We start from the raw sequence: 13,605 nt of genomic DNA on the forward strand, positions 1-13,605 counted from the left end.
GGCATGAACACTTTCTGAGAAGGCACTTTTTCATTTTTCTTTGTTAGTGTTGTTACTAGGGCCTCACCTATGACTTTATATACTCTAATAAAACAACACAAGTGTATTTGTTTGGCATATCTCTGCACTCCGTTTGATTAACAAACCAAACCCTCCCTCCTTTCCGGGTTAACCCTAACACATTACATAAACATCAGTGAATAGGTTAAAATAACAGGGATGACTGATCAAATCAAAACTTGGATACCACTCTTATGTTTTAGCTAGTTAGAAATTATAGGCCTATAGCTACCAGATAGCTGGCATTTATTTGTTACAGTAACATTAGCTTCAACTCAAGCTAGATGCCCTATTTAAACTTCAAAGCTAGCTATCAATAGCTTACCAAAACCACCAATAAAATATTAGACTGATTATAAGCTACTTTGAGAAAATAACACAGAGCTATAGCTGGCAAATACTTACTTTATTATTTGTTTTCTTAATTACAGTGTTGAGGCCAAGACAGCACAGCAGTTTTACTGTATATAGATGCTGCCTGGATGTTGCAGGACGCAATTTATCTAGGCCAGTAGGTGGCGCATGGCTTTTCTTAACTGCTAATTTTAAGTCTGTTTACTTATAGGCTATAGCCAATCTAAACCACTTGTTAAATTCATTTTAGACAAGTAAAAATCTTCATTAACCTTCATTAAAGTCTGCCTTTACACCGACATAATCTGTTGCTAAATCAAATTGATTGAATAGAATGACATAGGCGTAGACGAACTGCTAAATGAAAACAATTAAGATACTTTTAAAAGGGAACCACCTAATCAACCTACACTTACTATGAACACATATAGTATAACTCACAAATACACACACACACACACACTTTAAGCAAGATCAGTCTAGAGTGCTAGCTGACACACAGACCAACGTGGTGTACAGTCACCACCTGTTGTACTCTATAGAAGGTGACATCACCTGGCACCAAAGACCTGGGGCACGTTCAATTGCCCCAGAAGGTAGCAAAATGTAGCAAACAGGAAGTTTAAAAGGAAACGGTAGTGCGTTGCATGCAAGGAGGAACATATCGTTCAACTGGAAACATTTTGCACTGTAGAAAAACGGTGCAAACTTTGCCCCAGCCATTAGCAGATGGCCAGTGCAGTACCCTACTTTTCACCACTAGATGTCAGGCATCCCCACAGATTTGGGTTTGGAGTTTAGTTTTATTTCCTCCAAAAGTAAGGATTAAAGTCTCATGACGGCAAAGCTGGATGTGGAACGGTTCCTCTCTGTTTTGTGGTCTAACACAGCGCTTATAAATTATATTTCGTGATTTTCTCAGCAAAATATTCACTTCCTAAAAGTAAAGCCTGCTGAAAGAAGCTGAATATGTAGATGAGGACATGAGGCAGATGGTGTGGGGATGCCTACCATCAACAGTTGTATAAAATCACATTTTGATGCAACAAATACACCAAATGAATTTGAAATGGTGTGATCAACAAAGACATAAAAAACAGAAGCAGTTGCCTATTAGCTTCATATTGAAATTTGTTGTCCAGCAGACCATTTCACATGGACAGAAAAGCGACAAAATAGTCATCTGAAGTAATAGTGCAAAGGAATAAATTAAATGTATTTAACTGAAGTGCTCAATTCAAGGACTCCAAAGCAGAGTACCAATTGGAAAGTCAGTTTTGAAAGTCAGAAATCTCAGCACCTGGCCAAGTAATTGTTGAGTCATTGGTTTTGATCAACAACCCCATCACCACCACCACCTATGCAGGTCTATGGAAAGCCTACATGTGAATCCACACTTGATATGTCAATCTACGAATCTATACAGGTATACTCTAGGCTACATGTGAACCTATACAGGCCTACATGTGAATCTACAGATTATATCGGAAATATATCAGTTTGTGAAGGAGGAGTAGATTTCACTGTTAGATAGTACACTAGCCTACAATCTAGGATGGGTGAAAAAACAACTAGGCTAGGTGTAGCGGCTGGTGACGCAAGATCCGGAGCTGGAGTGGCTTCAAGTTCACACACACAAGAAGACCGGAAAATAGGCGTCTTCAAAATAAAAGCGTGAAACCACATTGGAGCGCATATATAGAACAAAAACTATCACAATACTCTGTGTGGAATCGTTATAATAACAATGGAATGAAACTCCAGGCATTACATAGTTACTAAGATGATGGTATTTTATTTTGGCGGATAGAATTTCCTGATGAAAGAACGTGTTATGAGCAGCCTATGTGGAATAGCTAAGTAGCCTATGCCATATGATTAAAATAGTAATTTGTAAGATGTACACATCGTGTTATCACCAGCAGTGGTTAGAATGACCGACTTAACTTTACACTTAATTGTGTTTTTATTTACTCCTGATTCCTCATCCAGTACATATGTATTCACTTCTGTACTTTGTATTACTCAAAAAATGTTGAAACACGGTCGCCCATGAGGGATTTATTTTGAAGGTTGTGACCGGAGTGCGACGTTTCGTTGTGTCTAGCTTGACAGTGGTGTATGTAGTGAAGGCGCCACGTCGGCAGATCCAACAGGGTAAAACCTGCCTATACTTTATATAGGGAAAAGTTGGAAACGACCAGTTTACTCCGATGTAAGCATCGAAGAAACGTCAGGAAGCAAACATCGCAGAGTGAAGGAAAATAGCCTACAGTCTTTGAAGTGAAAAGGTTTAGTCGGAGACTGAAGCAACGCAGCAGTTACTTTTCTACCAGGTGCGTTTAGGAGAAGCACTGGGAACAATGGTGAAGGTAAGAGCAGAAACTCACTTAAGCCACATCGTTACTATCTAAAAACGGCATCAGAGTGATGGGATTGGGTTTTTAACTACGTGCAAGTTGTGTATCTGTGTCAAAACTCTGCAGCAGTCTATTAGTCATTATATAGCCTAACATCATCATATCACAGTATTAACGTCCAATATGACATGGTCTCTAATGTTGGGGAAATTTGTTTTCTGTAAAATGACGGTGAACATAAGTTGTTTTTTTAAATAAGGGCGAGACGTAGCTAATTCCTTCCTACAAATGTCGCTTTCAAACTTTGATCCAGGAGTAGTTATTTTGAAACCCAACTGTTTCAGAAGGCATGGCTTATAAATTAACTAACTACAAGCTGTACTGATAATCTATTATTCAACTGCAACCAAGCGGCTCTGGCTGGTCATCTGCTGGTCATGTAAACCTAGTTGATGATGCAGTTGTTGTATTTCTTTCCCCAAATCATATTCGACGTGGCAGTCATTTGGCCTGCAGACATGAAGGCTTAAACCAGCTAACCCCAGTTTTCCACCTTTTAGGCTGACAATCTATAGAACATAAATTTAGACTAGGCTATACATCACAGTAAGTAGTATCAAACCGATGGAAGTTATATGAAGATGCGGTCTTTTAGGGGGGAAAGAAACCATAAATTAATGTTTTGTTTTGTTTTTTGACAATAAAATAGATTTTGTTGTTTGCCTTATGTCTTACTGTGAGTTTACCCTCCTTGATATTACTGACCACTACATCACAGGTTAAACGCATAGAGTTTTGTTTTGTGCTTGATTGTCAGAGTTTGAGGGCTTCATTTTCCACCTTTTTTGTGAAACCTGTTTTTATTTGTTTGTCAGAATGTGAACAGCGTTAACTCTGAGCCCCAGCCTGGGACCAGCCTGGCAGGGGACGAACCTGAACCTACAGACAGCCACTCTGCAGCGGGTAAGCAGCGCACTCCCTGGGCTCCGGGTGAAATGCTGCAAAACCTGTAGGGACTGTGGTGCAATCCAGACTAATAGGTTGCCCGATGCTATTTCAGAAAGTGTGGGGTTTGTCAGGGGAATATGTTTGTTTGTGCAAGAGTTGCTGCAGCTCTTGGCTGCTATTTCTGTCCACAGACATTTTGTACCGTTTTCTGCCTGTGTCCTTATAGACCTTTCTTCTGCTGTGGTAGCCATTCTAGAAGCACAGTATACATCTCTGTGTTGCTTTATTAGACAAACGGCCTTAAGCATAATCATGTACAGAGTGTCTAAAAAGTCTGGAGTCACAGGGAAACAGCCAGCTAAACCAATAGTGGGATTCAAACCCACGATTCCACTCGGAGAGCAGAAACCCTGGAGCCTCAGGCCATTCAGCATCCTGTGTAACAAAAAAATCCATGATGCTACTGTCTTTCCTGTGACTCCAAACTATCCACATGCAGTGTACAGAACATCAGCTGCACATCAGCAAAGGATCGACTTCTGTCTAGTTAGCCTAATACTACGGTAGTAGTATTAGTATTAGGCTAAATTGCACGTAAAGCTGCCTCTTGTGGCGTCTTGTGGTTTCCCTGGATGCTGGTCAGAGCCCAGTGTCTCAGATAGTAGACTGAACTCTGCTTCTATGTCAGCAACACATCTAACTTGAACCTTCACATTTTATTTCTGTAGCACATTTCATACAACTATGTAACCCAAAGTGCTTTACAAAAATCAATAAAACAGTTCTGTACCATGAAAAAGTAGAAGTAATGTTTAAAAAGTGTAGAAAGTATAAATACATACATATGCTGTAATGGTTAAAAAACACTTACTCAAAACGGGAGTAAAAAGGTGTGTTTTAAGTTTTCTCTCAAAATAGCGTCGTGGTTGACTAATTTTGAAGCAACAAAAAAAAGTAGCGATAGTAAAAGCCGCTGTTGTCCATAAATTGCAGCCATTACTGAAAAATACCACGGCTTCAACAGGAATGAAAACCTTAGTAATGTATTGAATTCATATTGATATTACAGTATTAAGAGCTTATTACTTAGATTGCAAAGGCAGCAATATGGACATTTTCAAATGAACTTTAACAGTACCAGTAATCAGTGAATGAAATGGGGAGATTCAGAGTATCTTGTAAAGCAGTCTGTATGAGAAGGCTGCTCACTAGTGAGTTGTCCAGCAGGGGGCAGCATAGTGGCGTAAAGTTACCCCAGCATAGCAGGTCAACGTCCTGAGAGCATCTGAAATGTGCTGCAATGTCTAGTCCATATGAAGCCTGCCTAATGCGTTTGTGTTTCAGAACCTGGCAAGGAGCACCCTGTGGCCCCCCCCGGCATGATGTGGCGGGTGACCGGCGGGCTCTTCAACGTCACTAAGGGTGTCGTGGGTGCCGCGGTAGGCGGGGTGGCCTGGGTCGGCGGCAAGGGCCTGGAGATCACCAAGTCGGCCGTCACCACGGTGCCCTCGATGGGGGTGGGGCTGGTGAAGGGGGGCGTGTCGGCCGTGGCCGGCGGCGTCTCCACGGTGGGATCGACGGTAGCCGGCAAAGTCCCCTTCACAGCCAAGAGGAAAGACAAGGCTGAGTGAGGAGGAGGAGGAAGAGGACGGTGAAGATGATGATGGACTTGCCCCACCCTGAGCCAACAGAGAGAGACTGCTAGCTGCTTTCTATCTGCCAATCAGACTGTTGTTTCCCACCGGGTCCACAGTGCCTTCTGAAGCTTCTCGCAGTCGTGTGTGTATGTATTTGTCTTGTCGGCATACCAGAATTTAGACTTTGATGCCTATAATAATTCAATAGTACTACGATACCATGGCAAACCAATCAAAAACCATCAAGCTGCATCACCGAACAACAGTCACTGAGATGCTTCGCTGAGTTACTTGTGTTACCACATTGACCTGGACTGGGCTTTTGATGTCGGTTGGGTTTCCGTCTGTCAGTTCTGGAGTGAAATAGTTCCATATCTGGCTTCTGGCACCAGTTTGACAACCAGTTTAGGTGGACCGGGATCCAGCTTAAGACGTGGTGGACTTCTTTGACGCTGTCGAATATTTTCAGGTGTTTTGGCTCTTGACTGCTGCAGTCCACTGTCAAGAGCTAGAGTGAGACTGTTGATTGCAATCCTCCCTCTTCTCTTTCAACTATTCCGGTCCTCATTCTTTTAACTATTGCAATCTGCATGTTTACGCCATCCAGTGGTGATGTTGAAATGGAATTTCAGCATGCAGAACATATTTGATGAAAGTGTCAAATGTTTCTAAAATTAGATGACTTACTTGACTTCAGTCTTTTGCACCGGTATTGAAGTAGTATTGAAATTGTGCTTATCGTGACAAGACTGGTGTGAATTCAACATGTTGTGTGTTTCAGTGTTGGAAGTGAGGGATCAGCGTTCTTCAGGGCACAGTTACAGGCTTCACTCTGTTTGACTGGCGGTGGCTGGTCAACTTGACCTCCCCAAATCCTCTTGTCATTCCCAGGGCAATGTTTAGTACACAGCAGCCTCGGATCAGTGTTTAGGAGCAACTCACTTAAATGCATGTCTGAAGACTGTAGACCATGTAAACATTCAGAAATACACCAACACTGGGATGAGCTCTTTTCACAAACCAACTATATAACTGTTAAAATATTTTGCTGTCAATATGCTTTTTCAACTTGTTTCAAAATATGAAGTGTTGAAATGCTGCAATGGACCTTGACAAGGTAGGTTTTTAAAATTTCTAGAAAACATTAAGCAGCATTTAAGTAAATGATGATTGTCAGGAGTCTGTGTGAGGGAGAAAAAGTGCCCAATGTAGTCTGAACTGTGGTTAGTCATTAAAGGCTGAACGTTACATTTAATTGAAGAAATAAATTAAATTAACGTTAAAAGTAGACAGTATCATGTATGACTGTCAATGTAGAGAATATCAAAGAAGAGTTCAGCCTTTCATATATGAACTGGAAACCACAATATAATATAAAAAGTAGATGTATTCATTGAAGGGCTAACTTCTAATTTTCTCTGACTGCTCCAGATCTTTTTTTTTTTTTTTTTTTTTACATTTGTGAACTTTTATATGGAATTTCAGCATTTCAATGCAATATTTAGAGTTAACTTGTGTTTCCTGCAGTGACTGAGAACTGTTGCTGATGGGACTTGCCATGTGAATGTCTTGTATGTTCTTTCAATATATCAATAAAGTAGTTTGGACAGTTAAATATATCTGTGTCACACTGTATGGATACTGGCAGGCTCACAACCACAGTGGAGAGTGAGGTTGGTTCAGTCCCCAGCATCGTCTGTTTATTTCATCTGTACTATCCACCAATACTCAGAAAACAAGGTACAGAGTTGTACCTTTTGTCACTGGGCTGTACCTTAAGGTACAACTCCTTTTTTCTGACAGTGAAGACTGCCAACATGTCCTTGAGCAAACTCCTCAAAGGATGCTCTGCAGGCCATACTGCTTTCTAAATTTTGTGTGTGTTTGTGGAGGGACACTTTTGTTGTAAATAGCAAAATAATCATCTGTAATGTAGCAGCTAGTGAACAGCTTGACACTAGTTAATTATGAAAAGTTTAAAGTCCCCATGAAATTAAATCCCATTACTTGTACTTCCTGGAAAACAGGTTTTTGAACAATCGTGCCTCTCTATGGAGGTTGAGAAGTGACATACAGAATTGACAACAGAATTTCAGTTTCAATTCCCATATATGAGAGCGTAATGTACGACAAAATTAAAATGAAATAATCCAATTTTCATTTTCATTTACATGTTGGAAAATGCATTATTACTGCCAAAATGAAAATTAAAACTATTGACATTTAGTGTTTCATGCACTCCCAAGCATAACCATGCCATATTTAAAATGAAATTGAATGTTCACATTTGCAATTTAATTTCATTATTGTGGTTGCATTATTTAGGAAAAATACAATGAAATTTCAATGTGTCAATTCCAATTTATATATTTATTTATGTAATCATTTATTTATGTAATCATTCATTTATTTATGTAATCATTTATTTATTTATTTAATCATGTATTCAATCATTCATTTATTTATTAATTTATTTCAGGCTTGGCTTGGCTCAGCAAACATCCGATTGGTTGAATTTTGTAGAACCGCCCACCAGACCAGATCAGTCCACTGCCTGCAACCGAGGACTAGCCTACTCTAACACATATGCCAAGATGCTTGTTTAATTCAGGAGGCTTTACAGCATTCTTCTTCTTCACCATCCACACCGAACCCTAACACCTTGAGAACATCTTGATTTGTACAAGCATATTCTGCATATCAACAAGCTCCTCTAACCTGCATCAAGGGGCAGGTTACCAAGAAAAGAACCAGCAAGTTCATTCTACTTATCTATTATAATCGGAGGTTAGATTGGGCTGGAACAATCCGGAACGGCACCCTTGGTTGGAGAAAAAAAAAGTTTTACCTATCATCTGCCAGTCTTTCTATTATATCTATATTCTCCCGTGGCGGTCTGCCACTGTAAGATCATGGACCCACCATGCCAAAAATATTTTAATATAATAATAATAATAATAATTATTATTATTATTATTATTTTGGCCATGACACTTCTGTTAATGTGACTTTATTTTTGTCGCTAATGTTAGCTAGGCTAACATTTAGCATAGCAACAACAGACCTCAGCGCTCCCTGTCACTACCCGATCTGAGTCGCGCATGCACGCTGTCGCTGCCTGATCTAAGTCAACCGTAGATGTGAGTCGCGCATGCGCGAGCATAAACGGTTTACGGCACAGACCCCCCTTTAAATTTCGGCCATTAGCTCTGTCACTACCACAGATTAATGTGTATCTTCAATTGGAAAGACAAATGTAATCGTCTCGCACTTGAATAGCATTAAGGTTGATGTGGACTCACTAGCCAGCTATAGCTTTTATGTTGCCATGGCCATTTTATATTAATCGCTAATGTTACCGAGTTGGCTAGTTAACTGATGTAGCAAACAAACCCATCATGTTTCACATCACAACAACCAAAGTGGTGATAAATATAATTCCATAACTGGATACTACTTAGTTTCCAATCATATATGTTCACCAAAGCTAGCTAGCTAGCTTACTTATTATCAAATGTACATCCTGATCTCGTAATTACGAGATATTTTCATTTGACTGAACTATTATTGACTGTCCCAAATGTACATTTGATGTTTCGCCACGGTGTCAAAACATTATGTATTCGGGTATGAGTCTTGAAAGTAAACGAGAAGTCAATCATATTTTGCAAGTCAGCATATCATTGCATATTGTAGATTATAAAGCGAAGTATAGTAGGTTTCATGTGAATAAGCAGATGCTGGAGTCTAGCCAGTAAAGCAATCTAGCCAAATTTAAAGAAGATTTTAACATAAGATAGGTACTTTATTCATCCCCGAAGGGAAATTAGGGCGTTACAGCACCTAATAACTAAGTAAAATGGCGCATGCGCGACTCACATCTATGGTTGACTTAGATCAGGCAGCGACAGCGTGCATGCGTGACTCAGATCGGGTAGTGACACTCACCTGCTCCAGCGCTCACCTGATGCAGCCAAAGTGCTCAACAGGTCGGTTGGTGGACACAGCCCCTTAAGCTGTGTCAGAGATCTGTCAATGTCCTACTGGGTGTCCATAGAGGTCGATGGAAATCACAGACTACTTAAGGCCCTTTTAAGCAAATTTGTAGATTGGACACCAATTTTCAATTTCCAACTTACATGTAGGTTCATTATGCTGTATTCTATGCTGTATGTTTGCTGTGGATAGGTCAGAAACTGAAAAAAGCCATTAAATAAGAACCTGTTCTGACGTACAGCAAGGTCTGCTGAATATGTATACCAAGTTTAGTGATAATCACATTCATGGTGTGAGAGTTGTGGCTTTTTAAAGTTTAAAGTATTTCACCTTTAATTATAGTGCTGTAGAAGTGGCAGGAATGCAGAGACGGACAATTTCTCTCGTTGGCTACACCAACTCGTGTGTCATTTATTTTTAACCCACAGAGCAAGACAATTTACCTCGCGCTCCAAAACACAACATTACGTCGAGCTGACATCAGACTTTCTTAAAGGGACCGTGTCTCCTTAACCCTGAGAAGCACACAATATAACTGCGTGTGTTAAACATACCCAAACCACAGATTATGGTGAATAATGTCCATAGAGTCCGCCACAATAGGATAATATAAATAAATAAGGCCATTTTACTGTAACTAATTGGGAGAATATTAATACTTAATACTTTATATTATTCATTATTATTATACTTTTATTTTAAGTTGTTTACATTTATCTTATTTTTTAAGTATTTAACTAAGTTTCTATTAGGCCTATAACTAAGAAGTTTACATACAGTACATTTATTTTTTGCTGTTAATATAAATGTGTGAAAATAAAAATGTTAAGATTCTATAAGCGCTTTTTGATTCATATCGGATTATTTAATAGGTGTTCTGGGGAACGTAATGGCAACTGGTAAGGGCCTAGAATCTCCTCTATTTGTTCATTTAATGTTAGTCCTTTACTGCTGTGTGATTTATACTTGCAAAGCAAGTGATAGCTAATGCTAATTAGGCTATTTTCTAGACAGCTAATCCCCCTGTGTAAAAAAAATGCAATGACGTATAAGCACCAGGGCCACGACTTTGGCCATGAGGATTTGGAGGGCCAACTAGCAGGCTGGAGTTCCTGGACAAGCCCAGTTTTGGCCTAGGCCAACCCAGTGGAAAGGGATCAAAAACTCTGGAACTAAGTTCAAGCACCACGTTTGACCCTCAGTGGGAGCCTATGACTTCTGGAAGGTAGGGCAAACCAGCTTCTGACTGTGGCAAATGCATCAGTGGGTTTAAAATTTTCATGGGCAATAGTAGCGATAGGAAAAAAATACACCGGTGTTATCCTTTAAACAGCAGCTCCTGGTCAGGCTGTTCCTACTGACTTGTTTGTTTTGCCGTTGAACTTTGAAGGCAGACGAGGAGTCGATGTCGACGCCCACTTCCTGTTCAGCCTCGCGCTCCCTCTTCCCAGAGCCTCCAATGCCGAGAACACCTGAACACAGCACAGTTACACTGGACATCTGATCTGATACAATGCACCAGGTTATACCAGTTAAGGTTATACCAGTTTTTAAAGGAATGGTTCACCCAAAAATGAAAATTCAGTCATTATCTACTCACCCCCATGCCAGTAGAAAATCGGGTAAAGTTTGTTAGTCCATAAACAGTCTTCAAAAAACCAGGCACACATTTAAATACACTCATACTGCCATCTACTGGTAGAGAGGGTAAACATCAGCTTGACCTACTTTCACTCTGCGTTCACTCAAGCAACGGCGTATTACGGTGGAAACCAAATTAAATATCAGTGTTTTAGGTGTGACCTAATTGGAGAGGGCTGGAGCCTAGGAACATTCAGTGTTCGATATGAGGCACTGGAATTAGGGAGAGGAGACGGCAGATTCCACAAAAAGGAGATTTATTGTGGCTTGGTCATTCCCTTTAAAGTCATTAAGTGGTGGGTTCTGTATAGAGCACATAAACAGAGAAATCCATATGGCATTTAGAAACAGTTTCGTATTTTCTCAACTTAACACAAATACATAATTAAACTCAAAGTCTCAGTTGGCAGTGAATGGAATTAGACTGATTTCCAAACATACACAAACAATACATCAGCTGAACACTGGAATTAGCCATAAATGGAAATATACAACACATTATATAATCAAACTGATAAGAAATGAAATAATAACCCAATAAACTAAAGATTAAGCAATCAACTTCATATATCACTCACTTTAGACGCACTTAGCGAGCACAAAGGGAAGGCCAGTCTGGTTGGTGGTAGAGCAAACCGAACAATGGTTTCTCCTCCTAGTTATCAGAGAGCTCAGGCTCAAAGGCAGATTGAGCACACCTGTGTCTGGATGACCTCAGACAGCAGGTGTGTGCTTGTTGCTCCTCCCAGAGCTCAACAGGGGTGATCACAGACATGGAAGACTTTCAACATTGCCGCCCCCAAAACTGTGAGCAGTTTTGAATCTACATTCATGTCCATTATGCGTCATCATCTTTGAGCTTAGGCAATGGAACCAGCCGTGCAACTGGTCTGAGGTAAGTTTCGGTTTTGACCTGTACCTCTGCTGTTCTGACCCGACCATCCGATCCAGGGTGTGTTTGAATCACCCTTCCGATGGGCCAGAGAGAACGGGGGAGCTGAGGGTCCACAATCAATACAACTTTACCACTTTCAAGGTTGCTGGTGTCGACATGCCACTTAGGGCGTATTTGCAGATTGGGAAGATAATGACGGATGAAGCTCGCCCAGAAATGGTCTGTAAGAATTTGGCTATGGCGCCAACGTCGCTTCCCAATGAGCTCATCATTGTTGTACACCACCTGCGGAAGTGAAGCATCCCACCGCCCCATGAGGAGCATATTTGGAGTGACAGGGTCAGGGTCTGCAACGTCAGATGAAACATATCCAAGCGGTTTGGAGTTCATGATGCCTTCAACTTCTACTAGAACCGTGCGCAGGACCGCTTCAGGAACTGACTGGCTCCCTAAAACTACTCGCAGAGCATCCTTGACTGACCTGATCTCCCTTTCCCAGATGCCCCCAAAATGTGGGGAACCAGGGGGATTGAAGCGGAAAATGATCTGGTGGTCAACCAGCTGTTCTTGCAAACTTGGCGTCATAGTGTTGAAAGCCTTATCCAGCTCTGCTTGCCCTCCACGGAAGTTAGTGCCCCGATCTGAGAAAAGTTCATGGGGCCGACCTCTCCTCGAAACGAAGCGACGGAAGGCCAAAAGAAAGGCATCAGTGTCTAGATTTTCAAGGATATCCAAGTGAACGCAGCGTGTTGTCATGCATTTGAAGATTATGCCCCAGCGTTTCTCTGTCCGACGGCCGATCTTGATTGTGAATGGACCAAAGCAATCCACTCCAGTTGACCAGAATGCCGGTTTGAAGAGACGCAGTCGTGCTGGTGGCAGATCAGCCATTTTGGGTACATCTGGAGAGGCTCTCCATCTCTGACAATGCTGGCATGAGCGCTGATGCTGTCGGATGGCTGCTCTTCCTCTGAACAACCAGTATCTCCGGCGGATTTCACTAAAGACTCTCTCTGGTCCTGGGTGCAACAGACACTCATCATGATCTTTGATGAGGAGCTGAGAGATGTGGTGGTTGGGGTCCAAGACAATAGGATGGATCATCTCTGAGTCAAGATCAGTAGCTCTCCGGAGCCTTCCTCCTACACGGATGAGACCTAGGCTTTGGTCGAACTCAGGAGCCAGAGACAACAACCTGCTGTTCGATGAGATACTCTTGCCAGATTGTAAGGCGGCAAGCTCAGCTGGAAAGTTGTCCTCTTGGACTTTCCTGAGAAGGATAATCTCGGCAGTCAGAGTAGAATCTGACATTGAGGATCTGGCAAGAAGATCAGCTGCCGTTGTGAGAGCATCCTTCCAAGTACAACACTGAGAAACATCCAGGGATGCCAGATCGGAGTAAGAGTGCAGAGATAGACTGAGGATACTGGTGGGTTTCCTCAACTCACTAGCCTCCTCTTCAGAATGAGTGGAGAGTTCAAGGGTTGGCCACTGTGTGTCAGAGAGGAGCAGGAAAGGGGGGCCCTGACTCCATCTCTGTGGTTGAGCTAGGTCTGACAGGGACTTTCCCCGAGTGAGATCATCAGCGGGGTTGTAGGCGCTGTCCACATACCTCCAATCCTCAACCTTTGTCAGCTCTTGGATCTCAGCGATACGTGTGCCCACAAACACTTTATATCGACATGAGTCAGACTTCAGCCATCGCAACACTGTA

General features: G+C 41.5%; 1 protein-coding gene across 1 annotated transcript; it reads left to right on the forward strand.

The window, feature by feature from the left end:
* The first annotated feature begins 2,541 nt into the window (after positions 1 to 2,541).
* Positions 2,542 to 6,974, forward strand: LOC139923563 (transmembrane protein 263). Its single transcript, XM_071914355.2, has 3 exons — positions 2,542 to 2,786; positions 3,650 to 3,737; positions 5,067 to 6,974. Exons 1-3 carry the CDS (start codon positions 2,778 to 2,780, stop codon positions 5,351 to 5,353), a joined length of 384 nt encoding a protein of 127 aa, XP_071770456.2. The 5' UTR covers positions 2,542 to 2,777; the 3' UTR covers positions 5,354 to 6,974.
* The last annotated feature ends 6,631 nt before the right edge of the window (positions 6,975 to 13,605 follow it).

The sequence above is a fragment of the Centroberyx gerrardi genome, chromosome 5 (genome assembly GCF_048128805.1).
Source record: "Centroberyx gerrardi isolate f3 chromosome 5, fCenGer3.hap1.cur.20231027, whole genome shotgun sequence".
NCBI lineage: Eukaryota > Metazoa > Chordata > Actinopteri > Beryciformes > Berycidae > Centroberyx > Centroberyx gerrardi.

Excerpts from the sequence above, each read along its gene's own strand:
- LOC139923563 (XM_071914355.2), top strand. Across the intron at positions 3,738-5,066 it reads AGACAGCCACTCTGCAGCGG|AACCTGGCAAGGAGCACCCT; the intron begins GTAAGCAGCGCA and ends TTTGTGTTTCAG.